We start from the raw sequence: 22,141 nt of genomic DNA on the forward strand, positions 1-22,141 counted from the left end.
AGGCGTATCTGAGATGGCTTTGCCCAACCCCAGGGTGTGATGAGGCTCCAGTCCTGCACTGGCACAACCGCATGCAGGTGTAGGTCAGCCTGGGTCAGCAGTGCAGAGGAGCAGGTCACTCCACTGCTAACTGGGTGTGCAGCCACGAAAGCCTCTGCTGCTGGTTTGGGGAACAGCATCCAGCCCAGCCCATGGGCACAGTGAGCTGATGCATCTGTGCAGCCCTGACTGTGGCTCTCAGACAGGGGAAAGGCTCTGTCCTAGCGTGTGGGACATGCTGCTGCTCCGACACCAACTGCTCTTAGGTTCAGTATGGAGTCTAGGCCACGCAGGGTCCCGTTAGCGTTTGGCATCCCTCCCTGGGAGACGCAGCTCCTGAGGAGCGGGAGAAACCCCTGAAAGCCAGGGCTGGCTTCACCGTCCCGGGCGCCGGCCCTCCTGGACACCACGGCAAGGACGTGCCCATCTCGCGCTGCTGGGGAAGGGCTCCCCCCTCCCTGCGGGCCTCCCCTCCGGCAAGCTTGGCCTCTCCATCCGCAGCACGGCCCCATGCTCAGGCTGCGCAGCCGAGGCCTCGTGCAGAGCCCGGCAGCCTCGGGGCGCTGGGGGGGGGGGGGGGGGGGGCTCTCGTGCCCCCGGCTGCTGGCCCTGGCTGCCCTCGCAGAGCCGGCAGCTCCCCTCGGACGCGCGGTGCCAGAGCTGCCGTCGCCCGAGGGCCCCGTTCAGGGGCTCCCTTCCTCCTCCTCCCCGGGCCAGGGTTGGTCTGAGGCAGAAGACACCAGCTGATCTGCCCCGCACGGCTGCCGCGGGGAGGGACGAGATGCCGTTTGTGGCCACTGCGACAGCGCCCGCATGAATTAGCCGGTGCTCGTGCAGCCGGGCCGGCGGCGGGAGGCAGGACGGAGCGGCTGTGCGGCGAGGAGCCAAGCTCTGCCGCTACAGCTGTGTCCACAGGAGGGGTCTGTGCCACTGCCACTGCGGGTGTTGCACCGAGCTCCGCTGTACAGGAGTGAGCGCAGTGCTCTGAAACTGCCCACAGCGCCGGGGCTGGGGCCAGCGCCACTCAAAGTTGCTAGATTTTGTTTAGGGTCCAACCCCCTTATCCCCGCTCGGCATTTCTGGTCAGGTGCTGGGTCTTGGTGCGTCCCACACCGCTGACGGCAGCGGTTTCCCGTGTCGCTAACCCCTGCCACGCCGGCCGCGCGCACCGCCCTGAGCTCCGCTGCAAAGCACCCCGCCACGGCCACACGCTTGCTCACGCACGGCCTGTGACGGGATCAGAGAGCTGGAGCTTTCGGCATCTCAAAAAAAAAAAAAAAAAAAACCCACCTTTTTTTTGCATTGAATCAGTCCCAGGACCAGCACACAGGGAAACGCCACAAACAGTTGTGCTCACGTAACCGCAGGTGCAGCACAGAGGTGCGGGGCAGAAACTGCCCGGTCAGGTGTTGCTGGAGGTGACAGAGGGAGGGGTGGGGAGAGCTGTGAGCAGCCCTGGGCCCCGTGCGGGAGGGTAGGGGAGAGCTGCGACACAGCCCTGGGCAGGGCAGAGCTGCCCCCGCGCCCCTGGGCATTGCAGCGTTTGACACCCCTGGGCTGCACGGAGCAAAGCCCTGCAGCAGCCGCGGGACGCAGCGACCGGCTCCTCCAGCGCTGCAGGACGCGGCCCCGGGACCTCCCAGCGCTGCGGGGTGGAGGGAGCAGCAGCCCCCACAAGCTGGGGTGGGGGGGAGCAGGGAGCAACAGCGAGAAACCGGCAGCAGAGCCAGAGCCCAGAGCCGGCAGGACGGGACCTGGGGAGGTCGCTGCTCCAACTGCCCGCTGGAGGCTGGGCCTCTCCGACCAGGGACTTGTCCAGCTGGCTTTGGGTATCGCTGAGGATGGAGAACCCACAGCCTCCTCGGGCCCCTGTTTCACTGCTGGACCGTCGTCCTGGTAAGTTTTTTTCCTTGTAGCTGGTTGGAATTTCTGGCTGTTTTCTCACGACCTGGAGTAGGGCCTGGGCGGGGGGGGGGGAAGACCGTCACATGGGTACCCACACACACACTCTTACACACACATGTGGACACACACACACACACACACACACACACACACACACACACACACTTACACACACATGTGGACACACACACACACACACACACACACACACACACACGTGGACACACACTTACACACACATGTGGACACACACACACAGACACAGTAAAAGGCAGATATAGAGATACGTATACACATACATAGACATGCATTTATGTATACATGCACGTTTATATGTATGTATACATGCATATGCATATTTTTTATATATATGTATCTCTCTTCATGTATATCTACACACACAAGACATACATTATATATAAACATGCATACAAGTGTTATTTGGCCTCACAAAGGCAGTTTCCTCACTTGCAAGGAAATTCCCCCTGCCCAGAGCTGTCCTGCTCATTTACCTGCAGAACGGCTCTCACAGAACGAGGAAAGGAGCAGTGATTGCGCTCCGCAGGGTGTTGCTTGGCTCAGTAGTCCCCTTTCCGAGCAGCTTTTCAATGCAGCAAAGACGGTTCCAGCATTCGTAGCAGTGGGCTTGTGTGGCGACTCGGGGGCCGCGATACGGTGCTGCTGCTGCTGCTGCTGCTGCTGCTGCTGCTGTTCCTCACCAGCCTCTCCAGGACCGGCTGATCTGCCAGCGGCTCCCAGGGAAGTTCTCCAGGAGGCCCTGCCACGCTCTTCCTCGCAGAGCTGCTGTGCAGCAGCCGCTGTGACGGGCCCGCTGACCCCAGCGAGGAGCAGCCGGGGCAGGGCAGGGGACTGCTACTGTGGGCAGGGCAGGGCAGGGCAGGGGACTGCTACTGTGTGCAGGGCAGGGCAGGGCAGGGGAATGCTGTGCTGTGCTGCTCTGTGCTGCACCGCGCTGCTCTGGCTGTGCTGCTCCGCGCTGCGCTGCACCGTGGGGAGGCCCTGCCGCTCCGTGCTCTCCCTCGGGAGCAGCTCCCGCTCATGCCGGGCCAGGGCCGGGGCGACGGCCAGCGCCGAGCGTGTGCCCAGCCTGCAGCGAGGGCGCAGAGCCAGGCGGGAGGGCCGGCTCCCCGCTGCCTGGGACGTCCCCGTGGATGGCACCGTGGAGCATCCGTGTCATCGCTGCAGGGGTCCTGCAGTGCCACGAATGGTGCGGGGAAACGGGTGCTGACTGCGCGCGTGTGTGTGTGTGTGTGTGTGTGTGTGTGTGTGTGACCTCCCGTCCCGCTGTCCGGGTGCCCGGGAAGGGTCACAAGCTCCCTGGCCACCCCCACTGCAGCACGCGGGGCGCCGGGCAGAGCTGCGAGCCTCCTGACAGCCTCCGCGGCAGCGTGCAGACTCCCGGCGGCAGCTGCTTCAGCGTCGAGCGACCCGAGACCGGGGTACGGCCCTGTGTCCACGCTGCCGCTCGCTCCGGCGCTGAGGGTACGATGAAGCACGGCACGGGACTGCAGCGCCTGATGCTGCCCTGTCAGCCAGGAGCACAGCTCCCACGCAGGCGTGTGCCCGCGTCGCCTCCAGGGGCCTTTGCTGAGCATCCGGGCCCAGGGCAGGCCACACCGGGCGGGAGTGAACCGGGACGCAGGTGCCTGCGGTGGCTCGGGGACACTGCAGCACCCCAGCGCCTCTTGCAGAGAGAGCCGAGACTGAGGGACACACAGCGCGGAGCAGGGATGGCCAAGGGCATCTCCCGGGATGACAGGGAGGCAGCTATGGAAAGCCAGACTCAGTCCAAGAGATGGAGCTCAGCATGTCAAAGGCCAGTTTTAGGGTGTCGTACACCATTTTAGCATCCAGCAGCTGTCCAAAGACTTCCCGCATCTCCAAAGGGACCCCAAGCCCCAGCCGTGATGGACCACGGGGATGCACAGCTGCAGGCAGCTGAGCACCCTGGCCATGAGGGGGTGTGTATGGGTGTGTGTGGGTGTGTGGGTGTGTGGGTGTGTGTGTGGGGGGGGGGTGTGCATGCGCACACATGTGTGTGCAGAGCATGGTGTGCATTAGTGGGTGGAAAGTGCCCTGGAAGTGGAGAGACGGGGCAGCGGTTTGTGTCCACAGAGAGGTACGTGGAGCATCTGGAAAACTGCAGCTGCCGGTGAAGGGGAACACGTGGGAATAGCGGGATGGAGGTTGCAAACGTGCTGCAGGTGCTGGGTCCCAGAGCTGAGCTCTGGTGGAGCAGGACGGAGGGAAAGGAAAAACAAACACTTCACCATAGGGACCTTGTGGTGTGTCCACATGCCCCCAAACAGCTGAACTTTTAGAGAGCTTCAGGGGCTTTCAGGCAATGGCAAAACGCATTGCAAATGTGCCACAAGAAGTAGGAACATCCCAGGGACATCAACAGCAAAACACCTCTGCACTTAACTATGTAAGTGCACCCACACACCCACCTCTGCTGCCCAGGGACCTGCACCCACCTCTGCTGCCCATGGACCTGCACCCACCTACCCACCCCTGTTCCCCTGCCCACCAGGGGCTTCCTGCTGTCTCTGTGCCGGTCCCACACTTTCAGCTTCAACAAGGGGCCTCTCTTGTTCTGATGCGTCCTTTGCTGCAGCCCTGCCATCTCACAGGACCACAGACCGGCTGAGGGTGGAAGGCACCTCTGACAGTCACCCAGTCCCACCCCTGCTCAAGCAGGGTCACCTCCAGCACGTTGCCCAGCACCCTGTCTGGGCGGCTTTTGAATATCTCTAGGGATGGAGACTCCACAACCTCTCTGGGCAACCTGTGCTGGTGCTCTATCACCTTCACAGTCAAGTACATCGTCCTCATGGGCAGTCAGACTTTCCTGCATTTCAGTCTGTGCCCGTTGCCTTTCACCCTATCGCTAGGCACCACTGAGAAGAATCTGGCCCCATCCTCTTTACAGTCTCCCTGCAGATACTTATACACGTGCACAAGATCTCCCCGCTCCCCTCAGCCTTCTCTCCTCCAGGCTGAACAGCCCCAGCTCTCCCAGCCTTTCCTCATAGCAGAGGTGCTCCAGTCCCGTCAGCAGCTTAGCAGCCCCCCAGGACTTGCTCCAGGAGCTGCATGTCTCTTGTCCTGGGGAGCCCAGCACTGGACCCAGCACTCCAGATGCACCTCCCCAGGGCTGAGCAGAGGGGCAGGATCTCCTCCCTCCACCTCCCGGCAATGCTCCTCCTAATGCAGCCCAGGAGGGCACATTGCTGGCTCACGGTCAACTTGTTGTCCACCAGGACCCCAGGTCCTTCTCCGCAGAGCTGCTCTCCAGCAGGTCAACCCCAGCCTGTACTCGGCTGTGGGGGTTATTCCTCCCCAGTGCAGGACCCTGCACTTCCCTTTGCTGACTTTCACAAGGTTCCTCTCTGCCCATCTCTCCAGCCTGTCCAGGTCCTTCTGAACGGCAGCCCAGCCCTCGGGGGTTTCAGCCAACCCTCTCGGTTTTGTATCCTCGGCAAACTTGCTGAGCAGGCGCTCTGCCTCCTCATCCAGGTCACTGAGGAATAAGCTGAACAAGACTGGACCCAGCACTGAACCCTGTGGGACACTGCTAGCTCCAGGCCTCCAACTAGACTGATCACAACCCTCTGAGCTCTGCCATGTGGCCAGTTCTCACTCCACCTTCCTGTCTGCTCATCCAGCCTACACTCCCTGAGCTTGCCTGGGAAGATGTCTGACAGCTTCCCGAAAGCCTTCCTGAAGCCAAGGTAGACAACATCCACTGCTCTCCCCTCCTCTCCCCAGCCAGTCGCTCCATCATGGCAGGCTACCAGGCTGGTTAAGCATGCTGACTACTCCTGAGCACCTTCTCCTCCTTCACAGGCTTAGAGATGGCGTTCACGATGAGCTGCTCCATCACCTTTCCAGGGATGGAGGTGAGGCTGACTGGCCGGTTGTTCCCTGGGTCCTCCTCCTTGCCCTTTTTGCAGACTGGAGTGACACTGGCTTTTTTCCAGCCCTCGGGTACTTTTCCTGCTCTCCACGGCCTTTCCAAGATGATGGAGAGTGGCCCAGCAACGATGTCCTCCAGCTCCCTCAGCACTCGTGGCTGCATCCCATCAGGGCCCACCGACTTGCGGCTGTCAGGTTTGCTTAAGGTATTCCTAACCCGATCCTCCTTGACCAAGGGAAAGTCTTCCTTTCTCCAGCCTTCCTCCCTGATCTCCAGGGCCTGGCAGTCCTGAGGGCTGGTCTGAGCAGCAAAGACTGGAGCAAAGAAGGCACTTGGTATCTCTGCCTTTTCTGCATCCGTCATCACCAGGGCCCCTGCCCCATCCAGCAGCGGGGCCACGTTCTCCCTGGTCTTCCTTTTGTCACCGATGTATTTAAAGCAGCTCTTCTTGCTGTCCCCGACATCCCTTGCCGGATTCAACTCCAAATGGGCCTCGGTCTTCCCAGTCCCATCCCTGCATACTCGGACGTCATCCCTACATGCCTCCCAAGTGGCCTGTCCCTGCTTCCACCTTCTGCACACTTCCTTCTCCGGTCTGAGTTCTGCCAGGAGCTCCTTGCTCATCCAGGCAGGTCTCCTGCTCCCTTTGCTCATTGGGATGCACCATCCTTGAGCTTGGAGAAAGGGATCCTTGAATATCAGCCAGCTCTCTTGGACCCCTCTTCCTTCTGGGGCCCTGTCCCATGGGATTCTTCCAAGCAGGTCCTGAAGAGCCCAAAGTTCGCTCTCCTGAAGTCCAGGGTTGTGATGCTACTTTTTGCCCTGCTCCCTCCTCGCAGGATCCCGAATGCCACCGTCTCACGGCCGCTGCAGCCAAGGCTGCCCCCCCCCCCTCCAGCCAGCCTCTCCCTGTTTGTCAGTACAAGGTCCAGCAGAGCCTCTCTCCTCGTTGGCCCCTCCGTCACCTGTGTCAGGAAGCTGTCACCAATGCTCTCCAGGGACCGCCCGGACTGCTTGTTCCTGCAGCAGCTACTGGGTGGCTAAAGCCCCCCCAGGAACCAGGGCCTGTGACCGGGAGGCTGCGTCCAGCTGTCTGCAGGCAGCCTCATGTCCTTCCTCGTCCCGACCAGGTGGCCTGTAGCAAACACCCCAGCAGCGTCACCCGCACTGGTCTGTCACCTCCCCGCTCCCTGTCTCCGCGCCCCCCCCCCCCCCCAGCCCGTTTGCTGTCATGGGGCAAAGGAGGCACCAGCTCTGCAGGGAGCTGCTCAGGCCTGGGCCGTGGGGCTGCCCCATGGCACACAGGGGCACCGTGGGGCGCGGGGGGGGGGGTGTCCCAGCTGCCCCCTCGTCGCACCTCGGTCACGGCAGCCACGCTGTCCCCGGGGCACCCGTCCCCAGCCTTCGTGCGCCCGGACATCCCGGGCGGCCGCAGCACCTGCCCAGGGCTTGAACCGTCAGCAGCGGAGAGACCAAGCACCGCCACGGCCACGTCCCCAGTGTCCCCGGCCTCGTGCCACACTGCGGCATCACAGGGTGACCTGTGCAGAGGTGGCACAGACAGGGATGGCACGGCGCTGGCCCAGCGTTGTGCTGGTGAGGACACGGGGACAGCACGGCCGTGTCAGTGGCACAGGGACGGCACAGCAAGGTGACGGCGGCCTGACCCAGCTGGGACCCGGCGCTGCTCTTGGGCTCGCGGCCTCCGTGGGGCCTCCGTGCCGTTCCTCGCCCTCGTCCGCAGCTCCCAGGCACTGGCACCACGGGGTGGGCGCCGAGCTCTCGGCGTGGAGGGTGACGGCAGCCCACTCCTGCCCAGCCTGGCACCTCCGTCCCCGTCCCCCCGTTGCCACCGGGGCCGGTCCCAGCGTGGAGCCGGGCGCGGCGCGGGCAGACGGGGCTGCGGCACCCCGGCTCGGCGTTGCAAGCCGGCACGGCCCCGCGGACGGCTGGTCCGGCCGTGCGGCACCGAGGGGCCCCGCGCCGCGGCCCGGCCGGGCCGGGATGGGAAGGGAGGTGCCGGGGCTGGGCCGGGCGGGATCCCGCGCGGGAGATGATGTATGGGCAGATGTATCAGATCGCACAAGATAAACAAGCAGTGAATTTCATCAGGGCCCATCATGGCTTTAATTTGGCTGCCTAATGAGTCAGATCCAGCCGCGCAGATAAAAGTTGTCAGAGCCGCAGCCCTAATGAATTTCTTGCCACTTGTAATCAAGGCAGCTTGTCTGAGGGGGATGATTAATGGGCCCCAGAGGAGCTGCCGTCCCTCGGCTTCCACTGCCGCTAATGCAGTCGCCAGGAAATTAAGCAAACCCTGCGCCGGGCTGGGGCGGGCGCGGGGCCTGTGCGGGGCCTGTGCGGGGCATGCGCGGTGCGTGTGGTGCATGTGCGGGGCCTGTGCGGGGCATGTGGTGCATGTGCAGTGCGTGCGCAGTGCATGCGGTGGGTGTGCAGTGCACGCATGGTGCGTGTGCGGTGCGTGTGCATTTCGTGTGCGGTGCGTGTGCATGTGCAGTGTGTGTGGTGCGTGTGCATTGCACGCACGGTGTGTGTGCGGTGCGTGTGCATTGCATGTGTGGTGCGTGTGCGGTGCGTGTGCACAATGCATGTGCACTGCGTGAGCCCGCCAAGGGGCCGTGACGTGCCATGAGCGCAGCAGGGCTCAGGGCAACGTGGGGCAGACGCTGGGACCGGCTCCGGCACCCCCAGGGCAGCTGCAGCTGCCGGCCCGACGGCGGGACAGGGCCGGCGCAGGGGGCAGCACCGTGGGGACCCAGCCGGACCCCCCCCCGGCCTCGCGTGTGGGTGTGGGGCGCAGCGGCAGGGAGGGCATCGCTGCGGGACGTGAGCAGCACCGCGGCTTGGGGCAGCGCAGCGCTGGGCTCGGGTGCAGCCTCCCCGGCAGGGCCGGGGCTGCGGCTCCCCGCGGGCGCTCAGCTTTTCTGCCATGGGGAGCCGTCCAGGCCCTTGCTCCTGGGGCTGCCCCGCATCCCCCAGCCCACCTTCACCCCCCCGGCACCCCCCAGCGCAGGGACAGCCAGGCTGGCAGGAGGTGGGTTGCTTTATTGGCCTTTATCTCCTGGGCTGCAGGTCACACACACAGGGCAACTCATGGCAGAGGAACAGTATATACAGAGTGTCCATATAAATATTTCCAATGTACATTTTATACACAAGTGACGGGGACTCGCCGCAGCAGCGTCCCAAGCCTCGGGCTCCAGCGCTCGGTGCCGCCGGGCCCGGACGCCGCGAAGACCCGGCCACCGCCCGGCTGGAGACCGGCCCCGCCGGCAGCAGCGGGGCCAGCGCGGTCGACGGCGACCCCGCGCCCGGCTCGGGGCTCGGGCACACGGAGCAGCCGGGTCCCGGGCACCACCGGGCGCCTGGCCGCGACGCCTGCTTCCCAAGGCACCGTAGCACCGCTGCGCGGGGGCGTACCGGTCCCCCCGCGCGCCCGCGGGACGCGGCAGCATCCCCGGCTCCCGGCGGCCGGGCAGCTAGACGGGGCCGGGGCCGGGGCCGGGGCCGGGCTCGGCGGGCGCTGGGGCGCAGGCGTTGTTGTTGGCGTTGGCGTTGCGGCGGGGCAGGCTGGGCGTCAGCGCGGCGCCGGAGCCGTCGCCGGGGCAGCCGTGCTGCAGCAGGATGTCGACGCACTCCTGGCTGCCGGCCCGGCGGGCGTAGGCCAGCGGCGTCAGCCCCCGCGCGTCCCGGCTCCTCACGTCCACCCCGTACTGCGCGGGAGGGAGAGAGCCGTCAGCAGCGGCCCGGCACCGCGCTCGGGGCCGCCGGGGAGGGGAGCGTGGGGCAGGACGGGGGGCACGTGCGGAGACCCCGGGGGCACGAGGGGCAGGGGGCCCTGGAGCCACCCAGGAGCAGGGAGGTGCCGCGCGGGGGGAGCACCGGGTGCGGGGCCGCGGGGTCCCCCCTTACCCAGATGAGCAGCTGCGTGAAGACCACGTTGGCCATGGCGCAGGAGAGGTGCAGCGCCGTGCGCCCGTCCCCGTCCCCGTAGGTCTCGTTGACCTCCTCCTTGGTGCCGTGGGCCAGGAGCGTCACCACCAGGCGCAGGTCGTCCTCCACCACCGCCCGCAGCAGCTGCTGCCCCAGCGGGATGTCCGACTGCGGCAGCGGGGCCAGGAAGAGCCTCTGCTCGTACTTGGCCCGGATCCAGCGCTCCTTCTCCTCCCTGCCGGACGGCACACGGTCGCTGCCGCGGGCTGCGCCAGGCCGCCCCGTGCCACGGACCGGGCGAGCGCACCGGCACCCCGCGTGCACGGCACGCACGGGCGACGCGGTGCGGCACGGCGCTGCTGCTGCCGCCCGGACCCGGGCCGTGCCCCCGGCACGCGCGGCGGGCGCTGGGCGCTGCGCAGCACGCCGCTCCCGACACCCCCCTTGCCCGTTCCTCGGCAGCCGGGGCAGCATCTCCGTCCCGGGCTCGCGCGCGGGCCTCGGCCAGCGGCACGGAAAGGTTAGCCGCCGCGCGCGGCAGCCCGGTGCCGTGGGAGGCACGTTATCGCCGCCGCCGTCTCGCCCGGCGCGAACAAAGGCGGCGGCGGCGTCCGAGCCGCCTGGGGCCGCGGGGCCGGGCGGATCGATGCGCGCCGTGCCGCCGCTATCTGCTGCCATTCTATCCATCTGCATCTGGCGAGCGGCCACCAATGCCCCGCGCCGAGCACGCTCGCTCCCGCCGCCCCCTGACCCGCGCCGCGCCGCTGATAAGCCGCAGAATGGGCTCTTGTTGGGATGAGTGACAGGAGAGTCGCTCCGATAGGGACAGACAAGGGCCTGAAAGGGACGCGCCCCTGAGACCGCAGACGCTGCCAAGCCATCTCTGTTAACCCCTTCCGCCTCGCAGCCAGCCCTGGCTCCAGCAGCCTCTGCACGGCCACCAAGTCCCCGCCAGGACGGGGCCTCTTACACCCCGGCAGCAGGCACAACCTCTGCACACCGGAAGACCTGGAGGTTTCCCACCCACCTCCCTGCTCAGCTCGCTGCTCCCAGCCGCCCACGATGCCCTCCGGCCTCCCGGTGCGGCTGTCTCACGAGCGTCTCCGCAGCCCCCTCACCCCTTACCGGCTGCTCTCCGGGGTGGGCTTGGGGTAGCCCTCCACCGCGCCCTCCCAAACGGCGTTGGCAAGGGCGTTGCCGATGGCCGTCATGACCATGAGGAGCTCGCCGGGCCAGTCGTCCAGGTCCAAGGAGCGCACGCGGGACAGGTGGGTGCCCAGGTTGCGATGGATCCCGGAGCACTCAATGCACATGAGGGAGCCCAGGTTCAGGCTTGCCCAGTCCGGATCTAAGGGTGGCGAGATCAGCGGGGTGGGGTTAACGCCAGCAGACTCACCAACCAGTCCCCTCCCGTGACCCCGGAGGCCCAGCTTTGCAAGGACCTGCCCACCAGCTTCCTTCCAAACCCAGGCTCCGAAAGCACAGGCAGGCAAGGACCCGGGGCTGGCCAGCGAGCAGCAGCACGGCAGCTGGGTCGGTCCCACGGGCACGTCCCAATCCCGAAGGAATGTGTCCCTCCAGGAGAGGACAAGAGCCCTGCAGGGTGGGTCCCTTTGGGGTGAGCGAGGAGGGTCGCTGGGGTGGGCTCCCCCTTCCCCTCCTTTCCCTTCCCTTCCCTCCCCTTCCCTTCCCTTCCCTTCCGAGCGGCAGCCCCGTCCCCGCGCAGCACGTCTCACTTGGGGCATCGCAGTCCACGCAGAAGCTGTTCCCCCGCGCCGTGCGGACGGCCTGCATGGCCTGCGCGTCGCTCTGGCTGCCCAGCCGAGCCTGAAACGAAGCGCAGGAAGCTCGTTTGCTCCAGGCTGGCTGCCACCCTGTCCTGCGTCCTCCCATCGCCAGCTCCAGGGAAACCACGCGGGAGCTGCCAGCGCCTTGCTCCGATGGGCACCCAGAGACACCGCCGGAGGAGGAGCGCCCAGCGCAGGGGGACTCCGAGAACAGGATCCGGGGGGGGGACACAGATAGGGACAAGTAGGAGCTGGCTCCGGACGGGGGGGATGCAGGGCCAGGCGGCAGGGAGCAAAAGGCAGAGCTGTACGAGGACAGCGCAGGATCCAGCCCCCACCGGGAGCAGACGGCTCAGTAGGGCTGAAGCCAGCTTGGGGGGAGGCGGGGAATTCAGAGGTGACAGAGAGGGAACGGTGCGTTCCCAGGACAGGATCCAGCCCCCACTGGGAGCAGAGGACTCCGGACAGGATCCAGCGCAGACAGAGAGGGGAGCGCGGCACAGAGAGGGATGCAGCAAAGTCGATGCTAGAGAAGGACAAAAGCAGAACTGAATCAAGGCTTCTTACCTTGTTTTTGCTGCTCTCACAGCCCTGCAGGCTGGCCAGGATCTGGCTCTCAATGGCCTGGACCCAAAGCTCTCGCTCCTCCGATGATGAGGCCTCAAAGAGCCACGTCTGGCCCGTCAGGGACACGATAATGAACTCGAATGGCTCATCTGGTTCTGGAAAGGAAAGGCGTGCCACGGCATGGGACAGGGAAGGCGGGGTGCACGCACGCTGGTGCGCCGGCCCACGGGTCCCTGCGGGCTGCGGCTGTGACGGCACGTGGCGGCACCGGCGACGACCTGTCCCAGGAGGCTCGGCCCGCGCAGACAGCTCAGCCTCCACCGAGCACGGGCGAGCCCTTCTGCACAGACGCACGCAGCCCCGCTTCCCAACGGGCCCGCACAGGGAAACCTGGGGATGCTGCGGGTCGGGACTCCTGGAAGCTGCCTCTGCCCTGCGAGACACGCTCTGCACTGTCCCTCCTGGAGAGAGCTGCTGACCTGTGGGGCGGCGGGACCAGCCCCTCGGCAAAGCGTGTGCCCATCACCGGAGCCCCGCAGCACTCGGTGCCTGGCGAAGAGTGGCTTTACGGGGACAGAGCCCTGCAAGCGGGGCTGGGAGGAGCTGCAAGGAGCGTCCCTGAGGTGGGCTCGGTGGCAGCCCTTCACAGTCCTCCTGCGCGTTGAGAAGGGAGCCGTGCCGGCCGGGGGGCCCAGCGGGACGGGTCGCTGCTGAGGAACCCCTCGGCGCCGGGGCACGCTGCGGCCCCCACGCAATGGGGCACGCGCACTGCTCTGCCATGCAGCCGCACTGCGTTGCAGAGACCAGGCAGGAGTCACGGAGAGGCGAGGGCGATGCCGTGCTCCGCTCCGACGCGCCTCATCTCTCGGAGCCCTTCCGGGCGGGCGATGCCCAGCTCCCTCGACCTGGGAGGCTGCTGGCCAGGGGCCCCTGGAAGCCGGCCAGGGACGGCTGACGCGGGACACAGGGACACAGGGACACGCAGGGGACGTGCAGGCAGGGCCAAGCAGCCGGGAGGGAGGGCCAGGCAAGCGGCTCCTCCGCCACAGCTCTGCCCAGCACCAGCCTCGGAGCCCCCAAGAGCCCGTGGAAGAGCGAGACGTCGACCGTGGTCTGCACCATCGCCCGGCGCTCTGACCGCTGCAGTTCCCCCCGGGACAGGGCTCTGCTCCCGCCAGCCCACGCCACGGGCTGCACGGCTGGGGGGAACACAGGCCCCGGATTTACACGGGCTGCCCTGCCTCATCTCCGCACCCAGGCACCAGCATTTACCTTTTATTGCCAACTTCAGTAGTTAGTGCAGCAAATGACTTAACTAAGCGGGGCCTGAATGGAATGACTAATAAACGTTATGTCACAGCACACGCTTCAGCTCATAGCAAAATGATTTGTAATTACCTAATTAGCGTTATGCAAATAACACCCTCATCTCCATAATGTGCCTTCCCAGCTCTCTATTAAAAGCAGGGAGTCAACTGCTCAGCTCCAGAGACAGCACGGAGCCTCAGGGACCAGCCTGGTCGGCGGCGGGGCAGGGCCCTTGTCTGCTGGGGCAGGGGGGACCCTCACCACCCCGCGAGCTGCGGGCCCCCCGAGTCCCCTGCTGAGGGGGAACACGGCAAGAGGACAGCGACGGAGGAGCCGGCTGCAGCCCACGCCACGCTAACCAGGGAGAGCAGAGACGGCCAGTCTGGTCCCGATTCCGCCCCACCGAGGGCTCGGTTAAGCCCGGCTGCTTCTGGGCAGCCTGGCAAAGACCAGAGCAAGGCTCAGTCCACACACACTTCCCAGGCAATGGTGGAAAGTGGCAGGAGAGCGTAGCCCTTCCTCCCTCTCGCCAGCGCCCTTTCCAGGGTCTCACTGCACCTGGAGGTACCACCACCGGCATTAACAAGCACCGGGCACAGCACCCAGCTCAGCGTCTCCATCACGTACAGCCGCTTACTCCACAACAACCTGGGGCAAAACGCCGCTCCCGCTGCCGTGCCGCGGTGCAGAGAGATGCTTCCACACCGCAGGCTCAGGATCCTGCATTTTGCCAGGGTTTGAAATTCCAGTGACGCCTGGCTGGAACGAGGCCCGTCCTGGGCCACGGCTGAGGGCACTCCTCGCTGCGTCCCGCACAGAGCCCGCAGCAGCCACAGGGCCTGGACAGCCCTGACCAAACCAACCGGTGCAGGAGCGCAAGGCCTGGTGCCAGCTGCTGCCCAGCTCCAGCAGATGCTCAGGGGGATTAAAAGGCTCCAGGATGAAGGGCTCTCCAGGTGCAAGTGCCAACCGGCCTGTCTTTCCTGGGCAGGAAGGGGAAGCTGCTCCACTCATTTCTTCCTAGATTCTGCTTGGGACTCTTCTCCTGGGGAAAGACGCCTGCAATCCCCCTCCTCCCGCTAGGAACTGGGCGCTCTGGAAAGCCAGGAGGAGGACAAGGCTCCAGCGCGACTCTCGCCCTCTCCGCGATGCACCTGGCTAAGGGGAAACCCAGCCTGCCCAGCACTTCGCCCCTTCCTCCAGCTCCCAGAGAGAGGACGAGCTCCTCCTGGGAGCTCCCTGCAGCTAACGCAGCTCCCACCCTAACGACACGCTTGCTGTGGAGGCTCCAAGAACACCAAATGCCAGCTCAAAAAAAAAAAAAGAAACAGAAAATACAGAGCTGACATAACTTCCAAATAGGAGATATGAAACAGTAACTGGACAAGAGCCTGGCTAACAGCCTCTGCCTACCTGGCCAGACAGCACCCTCCTCTTCCCGAGCGCTGCCAGGCGCTGGACACGGGCAAGGAGCACCCAACCGCCGCTGGCAGCAGGCAGCCAGGCAACACGGACCTACGCCTGCGGTCCGCTGCATCGTGCCAGCTCCTGCTCAGCTCCAGGCCGCTCACAAGCAGGCAGCTGAGCACCACGGTCCGATTCAGCTGCCGCCGCCTCTCCCAGCATCCCCGCTTGTGACTGGGAGCTGCGGTGCGGGGGCCTGAGCGCTCCAGCTGTTCCCAGTGACGGCTCCTGCTACCTCCGCATCCACGCAGGAAGCCACGAGAGGATCCGGGCCGTCGACAGCTGCAGGATCGACTGCTGCAATCGTTTGTCGCCTGAGGCTAAGCATTAATAGCCAGGAAGGGCAGAGTGGCATTTCTTCCTGGGGGCCAGCGAGCGCCCAGGGACCTGAGGGGACATTTGCTGTGCTGAGAACCTGGACAGGGCCACACTTGCAGCAGTGACCAACAAAGCCACTCCCGGGGCACCCCAACTTCACAGACAGGGCCCTCTTCTCCTTAACCCTCTCCTGTCCCTGCTTTGAGCCCCCTGGGCTGCTGTCAGCGTGTGCTGCAGAGCCCGAGCCCCAGGCCGGCCGCGGGGCTGGGGGCGACGTGCTGCTGATGCTCCCCGCTGCCAGGCTGGGTCTGCTGCCGCCGAAACTGCAGCAGCAGGTTGGCACAGTCCCCCGAGCCACTGCGCGGATGCCAGCCACGGGCTCGCACGTCCCCACCAGCCTCGTCCATCTCCCTCGCTTGCTCGGTGCACGTCCCCGCTCTGGGCCAGGCCCAAACACGCGGGCAGAAACCCCGGCAGGATCCCACGCCTCCGCGCGTGAGCAGGGTCCCAGGGAGACCGGGCTGCAAGCACCAGCCCGGCGGGGCCGACTGCCCCAGGGCCGGGGCACCGCGTGTCTCCTGCTCCTCCGCCCGGGACGCTTGCAGAGGGACAGGCAGCCCCGCTCCCAGATCCTGCCGGCATCCCTGCCGGCTGCCCACGCCTCAGCACAGGGGAGCAACAAGCCTTCTGCACGCTGACCGGCTGTCCCCACGCAGCAGGCGTGCTGCCCTAGCTCGGGGACGCCCCAGAGCCCCGGGGCTCCCACCTCAGCTCGGGGACGCCCCAGAGCCCCGGCTCGGGCTGTGCTCCCAGTCCCGCAAAGCCCCAGCTCTGGCTCTGCAGGCTGCAGGACTCCCGTTCCCCTTCCTCCTTTGTGCCTCTCAAATTCCGGTTTTGCTCAGAACAAGGGCCTGTTGCTCTCAGCAGAGCCTGGGAAGAGCTCACACAGGGCAACAGCTTTTCTGCCACACTGGGGACTCGTTTGCAAGCAAAAGTCTCTACCTTTCTCTCCCTGCGGCAACTCGGGGCAGCACTGCAGGGCCAGACCTCTCCGGAGGCTTCGGAGGAGCATGGCTATGGCAGGAGAGCGGAGAGCTGCAGGATCACAGCTTGGGATCCACCCAAAGGGTTTGGCAGAGCTGGAAAGGAAACCGAGGGCTCAGAGCAGCTTCAAACGGTTCCCAGACGGCCGGGGCAAGTTCCTGAGCTTCCCGGGGGCTGCGCAAGCTAAACCAGCCTCAAGTCACGGCTTTAGGAGCAGCGCGGGGCTCTCAGATGGCTGGGGAGAGGCGCAGGTCTCTGGCAGGGCAGGGAACAGCGCAGACGACGCAGGCAGGAGGAGCTGGACCACCTCGATGCCTTCGGAGCGGGTGAAAGCCCCTGCGCGGAGCCACGGGCAGGGCACAGGCTTCTCCCGGGCGGCTGGGGTGCACAGAAGAGCTCGGATTTGACAGGGCTGAGATCTGGGGGGGGTCACCCCTGCGGGAGCGGGGAGCCCTTCCCAGCTGCCTCCGGGCAGGGCAGGGGCTGCCCCGGGGCCAGGACTCGGGCCCGTCCCCGCGGCCCGGCGGCTGCCTGCCGACAGGCTGGTGGGAGTCCATTACGCCAGCGCCGTTAGCATTAGTGGGCAGTGCAAACGAACGAGCTCGTCTCTCGCTCCCCCTTGATGATTTTTTGATGATGTTTTAAAGACTGAGCTCTGTGAAGAGCTGCTGAGCAGAGCGCGGCGCGGGCCGGCTCGCTAATGGGCGTTAACCCCGTGACCCAGCTCCAACGCTGCCCGGCAATGAGCGCTCCAAACGAGAGCAAAATTAGCGAGGGCACCGCGCAGCGCCAGGACGGGCCAGGGCCCCGCGGCACCCGGGCGCGATTAGCAGCCGAGCCGAGCGGGCTCGAGGACTCCCGCAGCGGCTGCACCAAGCGATCGGCCCGCACGGCCTCATCCCTCACCAGCCGCCGCTGCTAGAGGCCAGGGAAGCCGGCAGCCATGGCGGGGAGCGTCTCCGTCTCCTCGGAGCCAGCAACGGGCACCAGAGAGCTGGGAAGAGCCGAGGCGGGGCAGAGCTACAGCCAGAGCCAGGAGCCAGCACAAAGCAGCGGCATCCCGGGAGCAGTCGCCCCACGCGCGCGCGCCAAGGCCTCCCTGCTCGCAGGGGGAGGGAGCACGGCTCTGAGCAAAGCGGTACTTCTGGGCGGCTAAAAACGGCTTAGTCTCAGCACAGAGCTGAGCGCAGGGCTCTGACCTGCTCTGCGAAGGGCCTCGGGTCGCAAGCAGCGTCAGTGAGGAACAGCCCAGCCCGGCGCTCCCACTGCAGGGACCCTGATGCGGAGCTGAGGCAACGGCCCTTCCCCAGCCCCTTCCCCACGGACACCCCGCTGCTCCCCGGGGTGCGGGACGGATCCCCGAGGCAGCGCGTCTCCCCCGGCAGCTGCACCGGGACGGGCTGCAGCCCCCAGCGACACCCGCAGCGGGATCCAGCTCCGCCGAGGGCCGGGGCAGCCCGGCAGAGCACCGGCAGCCGTCGCCGGGACGCTGCTCCCCTGCTCCCGCAGCAGCCGGGGCGCCGAGCGGCTCCTCCGGGCAGGGCGGGGAAGACGCGGCAGCGCTCGCTCCAGGCAGCGCGGGAGACCTGCTGCCACGCTGCCCACCCAGGCGCAGGGCGGCCGGCAGCCCCGGCCGCGGGATGCTTGTTTGCAAGCTGCCACCGTACCACCTCATTACGAGGTGTTTGGGATATCAACAAATTAGCAGGCGTCGGGAGGAGAAGGATGCGGCGCCATTCGTAAATGTCAGCTCGCTGCCTCCTCATTTTGCAGATCATTAAACCCAATATTCCTAACCTGTATCAGTGCAACGGGGACAGGCCCCCTCCGCGCGGCAAGCCGCCAGCAGCGGCGGCAAGAACGTTGCGATGGAGACCCCACGCCGCCTCCGTCCCAGCACGCCGGGGCCCCGGAGCGCCCCAAGCAGAGCCGCACGTTCCCGGCGCCCACGTCCCACCCGCCCGGCCCCGGGGCACAGCGAGCCGGGGGGGGAAGGGCTGGGGGGGCTCTGCAGGGGCGCTGGGGGGGACGTGCAAACCAAACCGAGCAGCAGGGCACCAAACGCGTGCGTGTGTGCGTGTGTGTGTGTGTGTGCACACGCGTGGCTCAGAGCGAGAGCACAGGCAGCAGAGCCTGCACAGGCGGGAGGGGAGATGCTCCGGAGGGAGACGGGGGCCACGCGGCGGCACGCACTGGGGTCCTGCGAAGGAGCGGGAAGAGTTGTGTGTGCACTGCGCGGTGAGGCTGTAGGGGTGCAGGGTGTGCATGGGGTGCGGGGGCCTGGGAGGCACCAGGGGGTACGAGGTGGGTGTGCACACCGCGGGGTGAGGCTGTAGGGGTGCAGTGTGTGCACGGGGAGCAGGGGGGCCCGGGGGGGGGTACGAGGTGGGTGTGCACACCGCAGGGTGAGGCTGTAGGGGTGCAGGGTGTGCACGGGGTGCGGGGGCCCGGGGGGGGGGGGTACGAGGTGGGTGTGCACACCGCGGGGTGAGGCTGTAGGGGTGCAGTGTGTGCACGGGGTGCGGGGGCCCGGGGGGGGGGGGTACGAGGTGGGTGTGCACACCGCGGGGTGAGGCTGTAGGGGTGCAGTGTGTGCACGGGGTGCGGGGGCCTGGGAGGCACCAGGGGGTACGAGGTGGGTGTGCACACCGCGGGGTGAGGCTGTAGGGGTGCAGTGTGTGCACAGGGTGCAGGGGCCCGGGGGGGGGTACGAGGTGGGTGTGCACACCGCGGGGTGAGGCTGTAGGGGTGCAGTGTGTGCACGGGGTGCGGGGGCCCGGGGGGGGGGGTACGAGGTGGGTGTGCACACCGCGGGGTGAGGCTGTAGGGGTGCAGTGTGTGCATGGGGTGCGGGGGGCCCGGGGGGGTACGAGGTGGGTGGGCACACTGGGGGCTCACGTGGGGGCACCAGGCGGGAGGGCACCGACAGCAGGCGCTTGCCGTGCGCACGCAGAGGGGGTCGGGACGAGCGTGCGGGGTCTCTCCGAGGGGCACCCGAGGCTGCAGACGGGCTCCCCCAGGGAGCACCGAGAGCGGGGCGCAGAGCTGGCAGACGGGAGGCTCTGGGGATGGCGACGCCCGGACAGGGGCTGCCTTCCTCCCGCCCCGATGGAGCGGGGAGCTCGTGGGGTCCAACGAGCAAGAGCGACGTGTTAGCGCTGAGCGCAGGGCTGGGCGGCCGGGAGCACGGGGCGCCGCGCGGGGCAGGCGGGAGCCGAGCGGCGGCAGCTGGAATCCCCAGCAATCTGCTCAGCGCGGCTCAGCCCCGCGCTCCTGCCTGCCGAGATCGGCCTGCGACAGCCCCTGACAGTTGGTATTAATCACGCACATCGCCCCAACACAACTCTTTACTGGCCATCAATTTCCCGTGGGTTTTAAAACTAAAAAACAAAGACAAAACCGCGTCGTTTGGCCGCCACTGAGAAGCGCATTAAGGGGCTGTCAGCTTCTCGCCATGCACCCTGCATCACTCTTTAAGCACATGAGAAGTTCATTATCCCCGGAGCTCTGGCAGCCACGGGGATGCTGGTGCAGGGAGCGTCGCGAAGGTGCTCCCCGCTGCCGCCCGCGCCGGCGGCCCCGGCTCTCCCGCCGCCCCCAGCAGAAGCCGGAGGCCGGGGGACGGGAGAGGCCCCGGTCCGGCCAGAGGCCCCAGCCCTGCCCGCGGTGGGATGGGGCAGCTCCGGCCGGGCTGGGATCACCAGCCGCCTTCGCCGATGCTCCCCAGCGGCTGCCGCCCCACGGCCGGCGGAGCGCTGCTCCCCGAGGCGGTGACGTCCCCGACGGCCTGCCACCACTGCCACCCGTCTGCGGGTGCTGCCCCACAGCCGGAGCCGCGCTCGCGGGTCCGGGGAGGCTCCCGGCAGCCCGGTACCGCGCTTGCCAGAGTTTGCTGATGCTCCCTAGCAACCTGACACCGCGCTCTCTTTAACATGCGACCATGTAAAAAAGCAACAGCTGTTTGATTTATGATACTTCAGAACAACTAAGATTCAATTGCTCCGCACGTCCCCGGCTCTGATTACCTCCTAAATGAGATAAACTGATGGCAATTTATCCCCAGACCTCACCAACTTTCCCAGGATGCTAACCTGCGACGCGCGTGCCCCGCGCGCGGGCGGGCTCCGGGCTGGGCCGTGCTGAAGGCAGGAGGGCCGATGTCGCGGTGGCTCCTCCGCACCCCGGTGCTGTGCCGGGGACCGTCTGCCCGCGACGGCTGGGCGCGCTCCGGCCCGACGGCTGCTCTGCAGCGGGGTGACCGGGGCCGCCCCGCTCGCCGCACGGTGACCTCCGCGCTCCACGGTGCCGACCGCGCCGAGCACAACGCCCACCTTATTCCGCAGGGAAGAACCCTCTGCTCAAAGGCGGCAGAAGAAGATTTGGGGACGAATCAGACGTACTTATAGACATGAGCAGTATTCAGCTCCCAGTCGTGACCGTAGCGTGGGGCGATGCTCAGCTCCTGGTCCACGGCAGCAGCCAGCTGCTGCCACCAGGGCATCAGGGTGGGACCGCACACAGAGCTCGTCACCCACCGCCGGGTTTCACTGCTAACGCCGGCCGTCAGGCGGGACCGTGACCTGGTGCAATGCCAGTCCACGGCTGGCCCCAGCTTCCCAGGAAACACACAACTCGGACATCAACCCCGGATCACTCCCGCACATCGCCCCAGGCTGCCCGGTCCGGGTGACAAGCCCCCGCGCCCTGAGGTGCAGCCGGGACGGTTCCTCAGCTCGCGGGAGCAGCTCCAGTGCTGGAACAAGCCCAGAGACAAACCAGTGGCCCCGTGAAGGTGCCACAGGCCGGGAGGGACTCGGTGCCCATCAAATATATGGTGGTCCAGGGACTGCCCTCCTTAAAGGAACGTGTGGTCTCCATCCTTGGAGACATTCCAAAGCCGTCTGGACACGGTCCTGGGCAAGGTGCTCTAGGTGACCCTGCTGGAGCAGAGGGCTGGGACTAGGCGATCTCCAGAGGTCCCTTCCGACCCCAAACATTGTGTGATCCTGTGATTTCCCAAGCTGTTTGCTGCTGAAATGTCAGACTGGCTACAGCGGGACCCAAACCCGAGGCTCTAAGTGCCGTTTCCCCACGGAAGCAGTGCCCAACTTCCACAAACGCTCCAGCACACGGAGAAGGTGCAGCTTGCAGGTGCCACCGCAGCCGCCCTGGGTCTCTACCAGGCACAGCCTGGCTCCCCAGGACGGGACGGTTCGGGAGGCCTGTGAGGCTGGCAGCACCGACCCAGCCTTCGCAAGCCCGACTTTGCAATCTGCTCGGTTTCCTAATACAGTAGATCACACTAAAAATAAACACAAGAGTAGGTTTTTAAAAAGCCAACTGGAAAGCCTGGAAATCCACCACACCACAGCAGATGTGCTAGACACGGCATGGGACCATCGTGATCCAGCGCGTACCCGGGAGCAGAAGGCTCTCACCACCTCTGCTTGCCAACCCAGCACTTAGCCAGGGGACACTGCACCTACTTGCCGACTGCAGAAGGATGTAAGGACTCGGAAAGACTAAATTCAAGCTGGGGATACAGAGGGAGGATGGCTCGCGGTGACAGACCGCAACTGCCCTATCTGCTCCGCGGTGCCCCTCCTGCCTCTGCCAGGTCCGGTAACCCCTCGTAGCCGGATCCTCACCACGCTCTTCCCACCCGGCACTGCAGCAGGTTGAGCAAACTGCCACGTTTCCCAGCAGCAGCGGTACTGGGGATAACTGGGGAGGCGTTTTCAGTTCCCAGTCCTGGTGCCGGAGGCTGCGGGCAGCCCGGAGCAGCAGTTGTGCGCAAGCGCTGTGCGGTGACAAA

At 66.0% G+C, this 22,141-nt stretch overlaps 1 protein-coding gene across 1 annotated transcript in view; it reads right to left on the reverse strand.

The window, feature by feature from the left end:
- Positions 1–8,930: 8,930 nt before the first annotated feature.
- LOC112992644 (arf-GAP with GTPase, ANK repeat and PH domain-containing protein 3-like) overlaps positions 8,931–22,141 on the reverse strand; it is a 105,503-nt gene continuing 92,292 nt past the window's right edge. The window contains exons 14-18 of the mRNA XM_064505529.1: positions 12,193–12,347; positions 11,575–11,665; positions 10,964–11,186; positions 9,818–10,073; positions 8,931–9,618 (exon numbers count right to left, since the gene is read on the reverse strand). Coding sequence (XP_064361599.1) covers positions 9,385–9,618; positions 9,818–10,073; positions 10,964–11,186; positions 11,575–11,665; positions 12,193–12,347 — 959 coding nt within the window. The 3' untranslated portion in view covers positions 8,931–9,384. The remainder of the gene's footprint in view (positions 9,619–9,817; positions 10,074–10,963; positions 11,187–11,574; positions 11,666–12,192; positions 12,348–22,141) is intronic.

This window comes from Dromaius novaehollandiae, chromosome 2, assembly GCF_036370855.1.
Source record: "Dromaius novaehollandiae isolate bDroNov1 chromosome 2, bDroNov1.hap1, whole genome shotgun sequence".
Taxonomy (NCBI): domain Eukaryota; kingdom Metazoa; phylum Chordata; class Aves; order Casuariiformes; family Dromaiidae; genus Dromaius; species Dromaius novaehollandiae.